Raw genomic sequence first — 16,947 nt, forward strand, 5'->3', positions numbered from 1 at the left:
ACACTAATTCTGGTTCCTCAAGGGGAGCAGCAGAAGGGGAGGTGCTGAACTCCTCTCTCTGGTGACCAGAGACAGGACATGAGGAAATGGAATGAAGCTGCATCAGGGGAAGTTCAGATGGAACACCAAGAAAAGGTTCTTCACTGAGAGGGTGGCTGGCCACTGGACAGGCTCCCCAGGGAAATGGCCAGGATATCAAAAAAGAGCATCTGGACAATATCCTTAGTCATGATTGAGTTGTAGGCAGTTGTGGGAGGAGGAGGGAGTTGACTCAATTATCCTTAAGGGTCCCTTCCAACTTGAGATAGTCTAGGATGCTATATTCCAAAGCAAGTTATTTTCTCAACTATTTGACTTTAGAGTGATAGACAAAATTTCACTGCTTCTAATAGGAAATAAAACCAGCCTGGAATTTAAAACAGTCCAACAGGCAGCCTGCTAAACTGATTTATTCATCTGCCTCTCAGAAGAAGGATACTGCTAATTTATTCTTCCTCTACCTTGCTCATGTGTTAAGACAAAAAAACTCCAAACAAACCACGTTACATGTTAAACCAACTAATGCAGTAAAAATTAATTTATGGCAGAGTACCAAAAACTTATGACTCATAAGAAGTAACAGTATTTTCTTCTTGACTAAGAAAATTACTGGAATAATTGAGTTCCAGGATGAATGCAGTAATCATGACTAGCAAGTCAGCTCCGTGCTGTAAGAGCCAACATAAAGCTGTGGAAGTCAGAGGAAAATAGCTGTACAACAAAGAATTCTCCAGCCCTTTTATTTCACCCATAATTCCCAAGGCTGAGCTGTCAATGCCACTGCCACCTAACACTACTAAAAAAGTGAAAAATCCCCTACAAATATTCACTGTACCTTTAAAATACACAAGGAGCAACACAGCCTTCCACTAGAATGTGGATATTTAAGGAAAGAATGAGGTAGCCTTTGCTGTCCTCTTCAGTAGTAACTTTATTCCTTGAACTTTTGGGTGTTGAGCATTAGACAACATGCATAACACACATCTGGTGACACAGGAGGAAAAACTAGTGGTACATGATTCTCAGGAAATAATTCTGATGCAGCAGGAAGGAAATTGTTTAAAAGGAAATAATCTAATTGGAAACATGCATTAATGAAGCAAGTTCCTGGATTCTAAAGTACACAAATCTCAGAGATGTGCTTTGCTGTTTATTTCTAGGCCTACAGAAGAAAAAATGCACTGCCTGGAGATATTTTCTAAGTGTCATATGGAGATCTCTTATCTCTTAATTATGTTTAGTTTCAAGAAAAATACAGGATCAAGAGGAAAAGAAGTAACTGCAGAACAGTGTTGACAGAAAAAAATTGAGAAGAATTTAAAAATATTTAATTTGAATTTTAATAATCTGATCAACACAATATCATCCCAAGCACTTAGCAAAAATCACACTGACAGGATACACAGTCTAAATGGTGTTTTGGTTAGTTGGGTTTGGTTTAGTTTTGGTTTTAACATTACTAGGTTTTAAAAGAGCTTTGTAGTGTGACACTAAATAGTTTACATTTACAGATTCATAACAGCAGAAAAAAAAGAGACAGTAGGCACTACTTATGCAATAGCTGAGAAAATGATTTCCACTGTTATGTGTGATTTTTACATCTCTATTGGCAAAATAAAGTTGAAAAAATGTAAATATTCTTACGCTACGTATTCCTGTTCATCTTCTGCTTGAAAGTGGTATGTTCTGTTATCTGAAATAAAGAAATACATCTTTTCATTTGGTACATGATAAAAGTTAATGTGTTTACATATTTGGTGCTAAAACCTATTTGGCAGCTAAAACCTTCAAGAAAAATTTCTCCTAAAAGGCATCATTAATACTTTATTCATAGCTGAATAACAATGGATAACAATTCCAAAAAAAGAACAAAAAAAGGAAGATGAAACTGAAAATTTTGATTCACACCAATTGTACGTATTTTAAAAATTTTAAGTTTTTTAATACTAAAGAAAAATAAACACATGGATGAAATTTTACCCTTTCAGAAGTCAAAATTAGGAGAAGAGGGTAAAATTAATTTGCTCTTTTTAAATAGTTTTTCCCTCCAGTTGAGCCAAGAAAATTCTTTTACTAACCAACAGATGAAGAGATGAAGAAGTGGCTATTATCTCCCACAAGCAAAGGTCTCCTAGATTGCCTTTTTCAGTATAGAACGTTAGAACAGTTTGTTGATTTGTAAAGCCTGAAAACACTATGTTGATTCATCAAAAGAGTTTTTAAAACTGGATTGGATACAAATACCTGCTGTAGAAGACCACAATGGGAAGAAGGGGAACCACAGGAGCTTTAATGCTGAGAAGACAAGGCACTACCAATTTTCAGACAAAGAGAAATACGTTTTTAATGTAGGATAAGGGAGAAAGAAATTGGGTCTCCTTGTCTTCCTCATCCCTTCAAATAGCACTCAAAAAGGAAAACAATGACTGTAAAGGAGGATAAAGCCAAAGGTCTTTCCCCTTTCTTGGTGGATACAGCTAATGCATGTTCCAGTAAGCTGTTAAACATCTCTCTGAACTTAGGGAGCAGCACATACGCTGCATTTCATGGCTTGTCACAAACAAACATTTATGTCATATCTACACAAAGAAAGGTTCTATATCCATTTGCTCACCATCAGAAGTAGAGGCTCTGAACACTTATGGGACACTGTGTGTGTCTGCATACAGACCTGAACTTTGAGCTCTAGCCTTGTGTTCTACTCAAAGAATCTTGCAATGACCTTTTCAGAAATCCCACATAATACAAGATGGTACTAAAATTGCTACATACGTGATATTAGATCAAAGGACTTCTTGTCTTCTGCATTTGGCTTCACCTGGCAGGTCAGTAAATTCAGTTTAGCTGGTTGCCTGTTGGACTAAAAAGAAAAATTATTTTATTTTAAAAATGTATTGATTTAGGATTATTTTCCCTTTCTGGGGAGTGGGCATGTGTGATATTACTCAGAGCTTGGACATGCACACATATCCACCCTCAAAAAGCTGGAGACCAGCATCACTTGGTCTGATTTGGTCTCTCAAAATGGAACATTGGTAAATCTAAACAAAATTAAAAACTTCACGGCATCACTTTATCTGAAAGGGATGAAAAGAAAAAACCTTAAATTTACAATATGTTAATATTAGTATTTTTAATTGCATTTCATCAACAATGGCAAAACTATTATGCAGTTTTTCATTACAGCATGCCCATATTCCAAGTTTCTTCCCATTTTAAATAGATCAAAGATACAGTCTGAAAACTTTAAAAGGAAAGTGAAAGCTGAAGATCTGGAGTTTCAGAACTCAGGATAAATACCAATACCAATATTCTGTGCTATAAGTCACTTAAGACATGATAATTAAACGTATCTTTGAAGAATGTGGAGTTTATATAGGAAGTAAGCTTTAGAAATTCAGGGCTGTCAGTGGAATTTGGGGTAAAGGGAGAAAAGAGGTGAGGAAATGGGACCATCTCCTATAACAAGAGCAACTCCTGGGCTTGTTTCCAAGTTCATGTTGCACTCCCACAAGAATTTTAGCACTGCCTCCAGCACAATCACCTTGGTGCTACCTCTGACTGAGCATTCCTAGGAAAATCCTTCAGATATATGGCTGATTCCAAGAACTCACTGTGATCAAAACTTCCCAGCATTTCAAACTTTTAATTGAAAGCACTCAAAATACTGAACACGTTCACTCAGCTGTCAGACTCTAGCCTAAGACCAAGTACTTCTCAAGTTCCCAACCTGCATGGTTCACATGTATACCATGACAATCCTTACAAGCAAATCCATCTGAAGTATTGAGAAATCTGTTCAATACATTTGTTATTTTTTTATTAAACTACTGAAAAATTCATTTAATAAGCTAGTTTCACAAAACTTCAACAGTCAGAAGCTGAAGTAAAATCCTTTTTGCAACAGCACATTAGCAGCAGCAGATTCACCAAGAAAGGATAATGCTATTTATTATTTTCATATAAAGGTATAAAAATAACTTACCGTTGCATGTGAGATGGTAAGAATTCCATTTTTAACAGTGCATTTCCTTCTTTGCCATACTTTCCTTAACCTACATAAGAATATCATAGTAAGTTTAGTAAATAGATGTGACTTCAAAACACGTTAATATCATTATTATTTTGAGACGATTAGCTTTAAAAAACAAAGAGATGCACTAAATGCTTCACCAAAAGAAACTTGGGGATTTGTGACAAATCTTAATCTTAGAGAGTTATAAAGACAAAAGCTTTCTTTTAACTATGACTACTTTTTCATGCTTGTCATGCTTTTATATTTGCTATATTAAATTCAGTACTGTATTCAGGATTGAACTTTGGAACTCACAAGTACTTGTGGCACATGCATTGGGAATATGCCTGAAGCTGCCACCGTAGAAAACCATTAAAATTAGAGCCTGAACATAGGTAGTAGATTTCACTATTATGTGCTACCAGAACCTACCCATCACTCTTCTTTAAAAGATAACCTTTCTTCTCACTGCCATACTCCTTATTCCCCTGAAGCTGATGCATACTGTATCCTCCTTGCCTGCTCTGTGAATCCTGAAAAAGGGAAACACAACATTAACATTCTCCTGATGTGCACAGTAAACTTTCCTCACCTTTAAGTCTATTTCATTTTTTCTTATCTACAACATCAGAAATTCATAAAGATTAGAAAAGGAGAACTCCTACTGCATATTTTACATTCATAGGAGAGCTTGCTTTTACACCACGTGATCTTGAACTAGATGCATGTTCAAGATTTAATTAATACTTTAGGCCTTTGATGCAAATATGCATCTCAAAACACAGACTTTTAGAATATAGATATTTAATATTGCACAATCTTGTAAGCGAAAAGTAGAAGGCTAAGATAAAATTTCAAAAAGAAAATAACAGAATATAGCATGCATATATATAGGAACATATATAAAAAGAAAGACAAATGCTAATCATCTCTTTTTTTTCAAATAAAAAATGTATAATTCATGAGTTTTAGTGAATGAAGTCAACTGAAATAACTTTTGACCTGATCTAGTGAAACAATTAAGTGAAATGGATTAACTTGTTACAAGCATATCAGAAAAGAAATCCCCCAAATTCATTAAAATATTGACTTACTCTCCTAGACTTCGATCACGAAAGGCAAAAGCAATAGAGGAAAGAGAAAGCAAATAATTTAAAACAAGAATTATTATTCATTTTATAACCATGTTCCTTGAACATAAATTTTATAGCCCCTATTGTTAAAACAATGTTTTCACTTTCTAAAGACACTAATAGAGAGAAGGCAAGAACTATTTTTTTAGGCATGTTGGTATTTTGTCTCATCCAGTAATAAAATATTGTAGCAAAATTCCAGGCAACCTGGCATATAGGACATTGGCTTCATAAAACAACTAAGATGACTGCACGATCAAATTTTAATACATCTTCCAATCTTTGTAACCTTTAAATTGCCTATAATGATAGTATACTGTATCTTTCACCACAGGAGCTAATTCTGAATTTCTATTGAGAGAGATCAAGCCCAAAGCGAACTTTTAATTTTTGCAAGTGTATGCAAAAAGCTATAATTAAGGGCACATCAATTTGTTGTTAAATATAACTGTGAAACAATAACCTGCAAAACATTTGACAACATCTCACCAAAAAAAAAAACCCAAAAAACACAAGAATGGGAAGCTCAATTACTTCTTTGTCAATAACCTTTCCCCTTTAAGCAGAGTTTCTTACTACCACAACCAATATATATTGAAGATTACTCCCTCATGGTTTATCCGGGGTGCTTACAATTATTTTTCATTTTGTAAGAAGTTTGCCACAGAGTTTAGAGAAGTGCTTTGTTAAAACTGGTGCCTGTGGCTGGAAGCAGCACAAAGGCTCCTGCAAGCTGGGTGCTGCCAGTGGTGCTCACACCACCACAATCTGCAGCTCATTTGTTAAAAGCAAATTTCAAATCCCTACTGGAATTAGGGTCCTGCTGGCATTAGCATAGAAAAGAACATAATAAGATATAGTTCCTGTTGCAAGTAGCATATGAGATGGAGATTTGGGGAAATAAGTCAAAATGAAAAGAAATCATTGACACAACAGACACAAAACATGATTCCAAAATTAGCTACATTCAACTTAATGCTCTTAAGTTACATTTACAGCAATAATTAATAGACAGAAATAGGGAACAAAAGCCTGTATTAAAGGCCTGTTTTCTTTTAAAATTTAAACTTTTTAGGATATGAGCAATTTGCAACATATAAGATCAGATGCTTTACACCATTAAAAGTACACATTCATTAAAAAAAAGTATTCATTAAAATACTTTCTCCAAAAGCCATAAACCATAATAGTTTTCCAAAATGAGATATTTCTTGCACAAGGTAACAGAATCTGCCCCAGCTTGACATGAGGACAGCACCACAGTGACCACAAGAGACACTGCATGTAACAGAGATGTGTCAAGATGTGCTTCTCCAAGTAACTGCAGGGATTACAATAATATTTTGTTTTCACTAATGAAAGGACAGGTATGTCACAAAGATGTGTAAAGGTCATTATAGATGCCCTTAATGCTAAATAAACACCTTGAACAAGTACAATAGTGAAACAGGAGTTGCATTATAAGACCTTGAAAATGCTGGGACATGTCACTTATCTCATAGCAGCTCTAAAGAGGTTAAAGGTGGTAGAATTTACAATTTAGACAGCAATCACTAATTCCAATTTCCTTGTCTCAGTCAAATAAACTTTTAACTATCAGGGCCTCAATTTCATTATTTCAAACTGCTCTCCTGCCAAAGCAATGTTTGGTAGGAGTACTTCTGATATTGACAAATCTGCTGGAAAAAATCCCATTCATTTCATGTTCTTCAATAATTCCATTAATCTATCAATTTTCCAGCTATGAGATTATAATGCACTAAAATAAGTGGGAAAATACATATTTAATCATAATCCACCAGGCCATCTGTCACAATAATAAAGTCCAGCTTTATGTACTTGAAGATTTGGATGTACATAGTGATGGAGGCCGACTGGTGAAAACTCAGACCATGTCAGGCTTTGCTGCCTCTTAACCAAGGAGTAATGAATACTGCTTCAGGATTAAACACTGAATAAAGTAACACATGATTTTATCAAGCTCTTCAATTTCTGCCAGCATCATTACACTCTGACTCATGTCATGTAGCAGAATCTCATGACTGAATGTCCTCATGTTGATTTTGAAAAAGAAACTTGAATATCAATGTGATCAAACAGTTATTTTATCAAAAAAAGCAGATTCTTTCATTACAGCCTTTGTCTATCTCGCTCCTGTGATTTGCCTGGATATGTAAGAATCACAATACTGCTCCTTTTTCTTCTAAGACACAACTTAAAGTCTCTTCAAAACAAACATTTTTATATTTATAACTTTATATACATATATTATACATAGATACATAGAGTTTTTCTAGAGTCCTACAATTTGTCCACGCTGTAATTACAGTGAGAACAGTTGCACAGTATATTTTGGTGATACGTGTGAAGCTACTTTATTTCAACATGTATTTAAGTTTCAAAATTTGACTTCACATTTATATTTGACTTTACTTCTATATTTTACAAAAGGAAGGCCTTATAACAGCATGGCTCAGGCCTGCTACTTTGGTTAAGCAGAAAAGGACTATGGCAAAGAGACTCAGCTGAATTAGAGGTAGAAAAACAAGTCATGTAACTATCATGTATTCACACCGTGGTGTATGGTGCTTGGTTGAATTGTGTTTGTTATGATTTAAAACTCTGTAACTGATAATGGGCTTAACTGCTTAGAAAAGGCCTGGTTGTCACAATAAGGCAGCTCTCCTTTGCACAGGCCTGGGGACTCTGCATCACTATGGACCCTCACACCCACAGCTCACCCACAAGGTTTCTTCCCACTAAAACACAACCAAAAATCCAAACATTATATTTCACTCGTTACTCTGCCTCATAATAATCTATGAGCAATCTTGACACTTGATTTGTATGGACTGTAGCATATGCAGCCATGAGTGCACAACACATTTCTGAGGAACATCCACCCATTTGTCCTACTTTATTTCCAAGAACTGGCTGACTGTCAAGAAGCATGAACTCAACAACATATGCAGCATCCAGGAGAGGAAGAGAGATTTTTCTTTGCTTCCCAGCTTGTGGAATAAAACGTACATGAGAGGAGAGCAAGTCTTGTTGCTCTGCATGTTGGGAATCAACTCATGATGAAGAATGAGCAGGAATTATGTTCAGAGTGATTTAGATAGCAGGGAGGTGACAACTATAATGCCTGTTTGGAAAGCTCTATAAATGTTATGGAAGAGATCTGGTATATCCATCTGCACGTTGGAGATGGAAGGGAAAAAAATACCAAACTGAGAATGAGGAAAGACTGTAAAGTATGAGGGAAAACTGAGCACTAGAAAGAGCTCTTACAGTAAATTGGAATCTATTCAAAGGTGCTCTGTGGTACTCCTGTCAGCATTTGTGCCATGAAAGAAATTCTAAAAAACATGTAGAGTGTGTTGTAAGGCTGTGCTGCCCTTCAGAATGATGAGATTAGAGATGCAGGAAGAGAAACAGCCTCCTGGCCAAGGTTTGTCTATATGATGTACACCTATGTTATGGAAGCACATGTGAGCAAGTGTTCAAAAGTAAAAACCCGCCACTGTAAGGAATTACTTATCCATCATTCCTTATGAACTGTGATTCCACATTAGTTAATTTATTGACTTCAAGCCACACATCTACACACAGTGGCCATAATCACAATGGCCTATTCTCTAAAATTATGTGACAGCCCATGAAAATACTTGCCCCAGTTACTAAAGTCCTATTTTTCAAAAGTTTCAGAAGAATTCCAGGAAAGTAAAGATTTTTTAGCTTCACACCACAGAAGGGACATGAATGAAAACTACTTTGAAGAGTATATTTATTGTTACATACACTTGAAACTCAAGGCAGCTTTTGAACAGAGAGGTTGTGTACCTGGAGTTCCCTGGAAACATCACTAAGTAAATGATGACTGATGCAGCATACCTGCACTTATTCTTCCTTATGAAAGGGAAAGAATTACATTGCCACAGGACAAGAGGAAAAGTCCTCAAGTGATAGAATAGGTTAGAAGCATGAAACAGCCAAATGAGTTTCAGAGAAAGCTGCACCAGCACATGTTGTGTCTAACACAAGCAATATAGAAAACTGTGAACAGTAAACTGTCAAATTTTGTTAGATGCTATTAAATTATTCAGGATACTCAAGAAAGGCTGACTGAAGAATTTCTCAGAAGCTCAACAATAGTGAGTAGCTTGACAACAAATGACAGGTGAAGATCAGCATAAAAAAATGCCAAGTGATGCAGAGAGGAAGAATAAGATACTGTGAGCTTACCATGAAGATTCAGAAACAAGATGATATAGCTTTACAAATGATTAAACTTACAAACCTCCTCTGGCCAAAAAGCAAGTCAATGTAAGGTTTTATAAAGAAAAATAGAAAAAAAAAGATCAAAAAGTATCCAGGGAGGATATCATCAATTCACACACACTCAGATCCTGAATAGGGTATGCAGATCTAAAAGCTCAAAATAAATAAAAAGGGCAAGATTTTTCCACACAACATGCAGCCATGGTGGGAAAAGCATAGCTGTAACAGAAGCTGATGAACCATTTCTTCAAAAATCAGCTGCACAATTTCTAAGATTTCCAAGCCAGTCAAGCTACTAGTGAGAGGGTATTCTGGGGAAATATCATTGTTTACTGCCCTGCATTTTACTCTCAATACCCACTATTAACTGGCATCACAAACTTGGCTAACTCGGTGACCTGGTTGTAAATTATGTTTTTATGTATATATGATATTAGCAATACTGTTAATCATAAACGTGGATGATCATATATATTCAGCAGAATGGCATCTTCTAATGTTTAGTTATAATTCCTATTTAATAACAAACACCTGGTAAATATGAATATCTTATATACCTACAAGAAAACTGAAGAGAGGATAAGCAAATTTCCTGAAGGAAAGCTACAATGACCCTCCCAACAGCCACTGTCACCATGGGATATTCAGTATTTCTCTCAGGAAGTATGATTTTGAAACATCGCAGTATTATCTCAGGTAAAAGCTGATGTGTGATGTATTTTATTATGTTACCTCCTAGTTCAAGAAATATTCCAGAACATCTGCAATGGACATCACATGTTCTTCCCTCCACTTTTGCAGTGGATACCAGATACCAGAACATTTGATGATGAATTTTACTTTTTAACCACCCTGTCTCAGCCTCTGCTGTTTGAATAGCAAACAAACTTTCTTCCTTACTGTATACTATTAGCAGAAGGAGTTCGGAAAGGAGAACAACAGCACCAAATCCATGTGAGTTAGCAGTTGAACTCTAATATGCAAACCACAGCTATAGGCAAATCTCTGGTTCTCATTCTGCCTTGGGATCACCTGGGTCAGGAAAATCCTGAGCACAAACTGGCTGGAGGATAGCAGAACAAAAGATGGAAGTGTGCAAGCCTCCTCTTCATTTTTTCCCTTGAACAATCATTCCTTACTGTCAAGGACAGGATGCTGGAGGAGATGAAGCATTTATCTGATGCACTACAACTCTTCTTACAGTACATAAAGAAAGTACATAAAAAAAGAGAATAATTTCTTTTCGTACAGAAATGGAAACAGAAAATGGATGCAGAAACATTGTTTCTTGATATGTAATTGAACATTGTAAATATTAGTTTTGCCATAATGCTCAAAGTCCAATTCCTTTGAGCCAATAACTACATAAATTAAACATTAAAACAATTTATGAATATAAAATTCACAAATTTACATTATCTCCAAGAATAACATGTCTAAATTATTTACCTCCTTCTGATCAAGCTGCAGAGAAGATTTTATCAAATCTCGAAGAGCTGTAAGTTGTTTCTTTTCTTCATCTTGTGTCTGCTTTATCTGTAGAAAGAGATTGCCATTTTATGTTTGATGCATGCACCTTTAATTTTAATGTTTTATGCATTTCAATATACCATTTCAGCTGTTCTGAACAACTAGCTCAATTATTTTGTGCTTTTTGTAATAGTTGAGTTTATTTTCATGGACTAGTCCATTTTTATATCTTCACCTTCTACACATTTACTGCTTGAAAAGCAATTTAAAATGAATGTACAACTTGACATGCACTGTTTGTTGCTGTAATGACTTGCTATATCTAATGCAACTAAATTATCCTCTGAAATATTAAAATAACTGCAATAAATTTGACAGATTACTTAAGGAATGAAAGTACAGTTTAATTTAGCAACAAATGACAATAGCAAATGGGATTACTGTAATTCTGATTATAGAATACAAAAACACTTGGGTGACAAGTGATCTTTGATTCCATGATATTACTTTTCTTCAATGAACATCACAGATTAATTAATTTTAAAACCTCGGTGTTATCATTAAGTAGTTTGGTTTGAAAATGAAAATGGTACTGAAATTAATGTTAATAACATAAGCTGATTCCAATAATCATACTTAAAAGTAGTTTTATCTTCATGAATTAGTAGTAGCATGAAAGCTACTTTTACTAATAGCTCTAAAAACTGCATATGAAGTTTAGCAGTCAATATGTCTTTTCTTCATCTAGCTATGCTCAGTTTCAAGTAATACACTTTTAATTTATAAGATGCAAATGAAATACCGATCCTTGTAGTTATATTTGTAATGTACTTATATTTAAAAAAAATTCATCTTCAGATATAAAGCTACTTGTAAGTAAACTTACATTATATAAGTCAGCAGCCAACTTTTCAATATATTGTTTAAGTTTATCAGCTGTTTTCAAGCCATCTTGGAAGAAACTGAAATGAAAAATACCTTTGATTTATCAGGAATATATAGAGTTCATAACACGAAGTAGGTTGTCTTGTGGAGAAAAACAGCAAAACCAATAAAACACATCCTGCTTGTTCCATGTTCAAAATTAAACAAAATAATTAAAGAAGTAAAAATCCCAACAGTTTAAAGTACAGTATCTTTCAACAGTGGAGACACACCATTGTGACTTTAACAAGTATCAGATTAAGAGAGACTATAGCCAACATGTTTCTCCTGCAGTAATTTTAAAATATTTTTTTCTGTATTTAACTTAAGTTGCTGTGTGTTTGTGTTTCTAATGATGACAAAGTTGCATCTCACCCGTTTCACCTCGAGGAAATCCAAAGAAAATGCTGGCTTTCACAGTGGTTTTAAAATTTACATAAAGACTAAAAAAACTATTAATTAGAATAAACAAGATATTTATAGAAATGCTTTCTAGATCTATGCCTCAGCAAATAAAATTAATTTTTGTATGCAAGAGGCAAGGTTTTCCTTTGGCCTCTGTCTCCATCACTGCCCTGCCCCACAAACTCACTCTCACACTCTTCTGGAAGCCTACAGCCTCAGAAGAGGAAGATTCAGACACCTGGCAAAGCCCTGATTCTTTCAACAAAGGGAAACAAAATCTTGTGCAAACAAGAAAATTGTAACTAAAGCTTAAAACATTGCAGCACTTACTTGCATTGTGCATGGTAATATTTAATAAGGTTCTGCAGAAGGTCCACGCCCTTTTTTGTCTTGATTTCATTAACCTTAATGAGATACTGTATGGACAATGGAAAACACGTTGATAATCATGTATCACAATTTTCAACGGTTTTCAAACCATAAAACATCATTTGCTCAATTAATTAAACTCTGTGTTTAACTTGGGTGCTGACCCATAAAACACCAGCCCACCACTGCTAAACAAACTTTAAAACGGGTAACAGTTTATCTGGCCACTCCATACAATTTAAACACCTCAAAACATAAAGAAAATTAAAGAAAAAAGTTTCATCCTTTACAATTGTCTAAAAATTTCCCTTTTTAAATGCTACTATAGTCATTACTGAAATATTTGGAAAATACAAACACTGTACTGCAATTTAAAATAATCCCCATCAAAATCAAATCAGCTTTATGGAACTAACATTTATCACTTTAATAGAAATTTTAGAAGGCTTCAGAGAGCATATTGGAAGAAAGATATCAAAATACTGCTAAACCATAAACCTGTTAAAATAAGAAATATTTCCACAGTGTATTTTTAGCCCAAGAACCTTCCCACGATAATCTAAAAACAAAGAAAAGGAGCAAAACAAAAAGAAGCCAAGTTTTCTACAAGAATTGCTAAAATAATTATTTTTATATTGTTATACTGTGTGACATCAAAATAATTTCCTCCCTCCACCCTCAAACGACAAAGATTTCACCACCTTCAAGTAAGACCCACAAAGTCTGTTAACAATAAGTTACGGTGTTGCAATTAAAAACTGAAATTTGTTTCTTACTTCACACATCTGGAGCTGAAACAGCCGCCTCTCCTTCTCCATTTCCTCTGCTATCTCAGCTCCTGTTATCTCAGTTCTTATCATCCCGTGCTGCTTCGCATGTTCTCTTTTCTCCTTTTCAATCTTTGTACTAAAATTTTAATTAGAAAACGTTGTAGAGAATTCCTTCTACTGAAATGTGATCAAGCATTATTTAGGGAAAAAGTAATAATTAAGAAGTATCAAAGAAGACATTCTGAAGATTAGCTCCTCTACCACATCCTGTATATTTGAAGTCTCCTGAGGCTATTGAGACATGAAACGTCCTTCAACCCTGTTCTCTAGATTGTGTGTTACTTAGGGAAAATAATAAATAACTATATCTTAATAATAACAATAACAGTACTAATAATGCTAATACTACTACTAATTTATTTTTAAAATCCCAACACCATAAAAAAAAAAAAAGCCAAGTGGGAGACAAGTACTTACAATTTGGTTTCATAATCTTTCCAGGCTTTGTCAAAAGGCTTTTTGAGGTCCTTAGGAAATAGAAAATTGTCTTAGAACATTGATAAACTTTTTCTTTGTAGTTATCAAGTAATAAATAGCAACAGAAATATTGTCTTCTTCAAAACTTTTCAGATAGCAGTTGGAAAAAAAATTGAGTTTGAATCTTGTAAAGTATTGCTTTCCTGTGCACACTAACACAGCAATTTACAATGAAATTTTCAAGATTTTACTAGAGTCATGGCAAATTTATTCTTTCTACTAAATACAGAATTTGAATAAATGCCAACATAAGAAACACTCTCATGACTGAAAGGAAAACAGTCTCTGGATTGATGAACATGAAACAAAAATTTAGTTTGCAACACTTACCCCTTTAACACCTTTTAAGTCTCCTTTCAAGAGAGAATCCAAAGTGAAAATAACATTGTGGCTTAAACCCTGGAGCTAAAAACAAAAATATTATCATTCAAAAGGATTTATTATGATCTTATCAAACTACTGCCAATAAGCTTCTGAACTTCACTAATCAAGTTGCAATCACCTCACATTTCTAAATTCATAGTAAATTCAAGTCTGGGAAGAATTAATAAACACTTGCATGAGACATAGAAATATAATTAATGTTTACTTGCACGAGGTGACATAAACCCAGAATTTTACAAATAGCACATAAGCAAAGTTCTGAAAGCACTTCAAGGCAATACTCATCCTCTTGAAGCAAACATTTGGATATAAATTTGTTTATAGCCTCCTGAGTAAGAAGGACCTGCTGTGCCACAGGCAGGGAACCCACAAAGCACGTGTTAATTCAGCCATGAATAGAAGGAATGAACAGGGGCACCAGCTCTTTGAATATTGCCCCCTTTTGTTCCTTTCCTTGTCCATTGTGTATATCTGGCATCTCCTTAAACTCTCACGAGTTTAAATTTCACCCCACTGAGTTCATGCCTATTTGATGATTGACAAGAATATCAAAACAGTTAAACAGGTTCCCCAGATCTAGTGTTCCACTCAAACTCCTCACATACACTGTGGCCTTTTTTAATTTTTTCAGGTGTATCCACTAAGGATAACCAACTCAAGCCATTAATTTTTATGTTGAAATGACTGAACAGTAGTTAGCGAGTATGTCAGCTATAGGAAAAAAAAAACAAAAAAACCCGAAGGATAAATAGCAGTATATTACTCCAATACAGTAAGGATTTAGAATAATTTATTACATCACTGAAAACTTGATAAAACAGTAGCCCAAATGAACTGGAAACAATCTGATAAAGCAAAACAATCTCATGTATAGAACAAAATAAAGGGAGAAAACCCCTTAATATATGGAAACACATGAGAATTTAGTGAGGGTTGTGAACAAAAGACAATTTGCTTGCAAAGATTAGGTGAGGACATCTACAGTAAAGAGAGGTAAAGAAAAAACAGGCTTTAAACACTTAGAAAAAGGCAAGAATCATGCAAATTTTCAAAATAAATAATCTGAAAATGCTATAAATATTCTGCCAAAACTTCATCTAGATCAATGTAAAGATAATGACACACTCATTTCCATATGCATAGGTCTTTATACACCTTTTAAATGCACTATTATAATGAATTATTGCATCAAGAATGAAATGTGAAATGGCCAAGGAGATAGAAGTAAAAAAACCACAGAAACTGATTCTGATGGGACACTCAGAGTCTGCTGAAAACAGAGCAGGGTTGGCAATGGCCAATCCCAACGTTTTACCTTTGTAAAATCTTCCTGAAGGGTCATTTATGTGTCCTTCTTATAAGATAATATTAATAACAATGATTCAACAACTGATCTATTATATTCATAGATTTGAAGTTTGAGACATTATATTTAATAATAACATCAACAGTTAATAGTAGAAACTGCACAGCAAATTATTTAGCCTTGTTAAAATGATTAATGGACATACTTTTATTCTTGCCCTTGTTTGCTGAGCAATCATTTCAAAATAATGGTTTGCAAAAGTTGTGTATGTAATTAAGTTGCTGGTTTTACTTCATAGTAAGCATCACTCTAAAAATAGGCACTCCATAATTGATGAAGAAGAAAGTAAGTTATTTTGTACCCTCCTTCTCATGATATATCCATAATATCAAAACTCATATGAAAATTTTAATGAATCATAATTGAAATTAAAAAATGGAACAAAAAGGAGTCAAATTTGTGAAGCATTTTTCTGGTTGTCTACTGTGTAGCTCTAGTCCTCGTTCATCTTTATGTCTTTGAAGACCATTCATTATTTTATTGTACCTTTATTAAATAAGGCATCCACAATCATCTCTTCTAGGTAAAAAAAAAAAACAAAACAAAAAAAAAACCCAAAAAACAAAAAAAAAAAAAACCCAAAAAACAAAAAAACCCCCAAACAAACAAAAAAACAAAAAGAAAAAAATAAAATAAACAAAAAAAAAATCCCCACAAAAACACAAAAAACCCCCATCCAAACCCCAAAATTTATTATCTTGTCATTCATATTAATAACTCCTGCCATTTTTCCCATTAATTTTATCAACATAAGGCTCAGGACCTACTTTGGGGCTTTATTAGTGACATTACAGAGTCCTCCTCCCAACTGCTCTTTCAATGGACCTCAACTTCTATTTTGATATAAACATCTTTTTTTTTTTCTTTCATTGTAATCTTATTAAACAAAATGATGCTTAAGAACAATAAAGCAGAATTTTCTACCTTGGGGAGAATAAAAGGAGAAAAATAAATAGTTTTAAAATGCTGAGGCAACTGTAAAATAAGTTTGTTGTCTATTTGAGAGTGCTGAATGAAGTAAATTAGTGAACATTATTTCAAATCCTGTCAACAAGAATTTGGGTAGATAATGATTCATAATCTAGCTGAAATACTATAATGTTGTTCTGAATAAGTGCGGCTTCTTAAATTAAAAGTGCCTTTTCCTCTTGATCAGCACTATTTTAAATAAATAAATAAACCCTGACATCTTGTTTGCTAGTTGAAATAAATTAAAAATGTCTGTGGATGCCTTGCTTACAAGTCCAGAAAGCT

The 16,947-nt window shown here is 34.2% G+C and overlaps 1 protein-coding gene across 5 annotated transcripts in view; it reads right to left on the reverse strand.

Annotated features, from left to right (window-relative positions):
* ASAP1 (ArfGAP with SH3 domain, ankyrin repeat and PH domain 1) overlaps positions 1 to 16,947 on the reverse strand; it is a 115,824-nt gene that overhangs the window by 44,006 nt on the left and 54,871 nt on the right. For 3 of the 5 annotated variants that reach the window (XM_088179326.1, XM_088179321.1, XM_088179338.1), the window contains 11 exons: positions 14,274 to 14,348; positions 13,884 to 13,933; positions 13,413 to 13,542; positions 12,598 to 12,683; positions 11,825 to 11,900; positions 10,918 to 11,004; positions 5,149 to 5,157; positions 4,487 to 4,587; positions 4,025 to 4,094; positions 2,812 to 2,899; positions 1,684 to 1,732 (listed from right to left, as the gene is read on the reverse strand). In XM_088179326.1, coding sequence (XP_088035452.1) covers positions 1,684 to 1,732; positions 2,812 to 2,899; positions 4,025 to 4,094; positions 4,487 to 4,587; positions 5,149 to 5,157; positions 10,918 to 11,004; positions 11,825 to 11,900; positions 12,598 to 12,683; positions 13,413 to 13,542; positions 13,884 to 13,933; positions 14,274 to 14,348 — 821 coding nt within the window. The remainder of the gene's footprint in view (positions 1 to 1,683; positions 1,733 to 2,811; positions 2,900 to 4,024; positions 4,095 to 4,486; positions 4,588 to 5,148; positions 5,158 to 10,917; positions 11,005 to 11,824; positions 11,901 to 12,597; positions 12,684 to 13,412; positions 13,543 to 13,883; positions 13,934 to 14,273; positions 14,349 to 16,947) is intronic. The other 2 variants (XM_088179332.1, XM_088179343.1) reach the window with 1 other exon arrangement.

This window comes from Sturnus vulgaris, chromosome 1 (assembly GCF_052056855.1).
Source record: "Sturnus vulgaris isolate bStuVul1 chromosome 1, bStuVul1.hap1, whole genome shotgun sequence".
NCBI classification, from domain to species: domain Eukaryota; kingdom Metazoa; phylum Chordata; class Aves; order Passeriformes; family Sturnidae; genus Sturnus; species Sturnus vulgaris.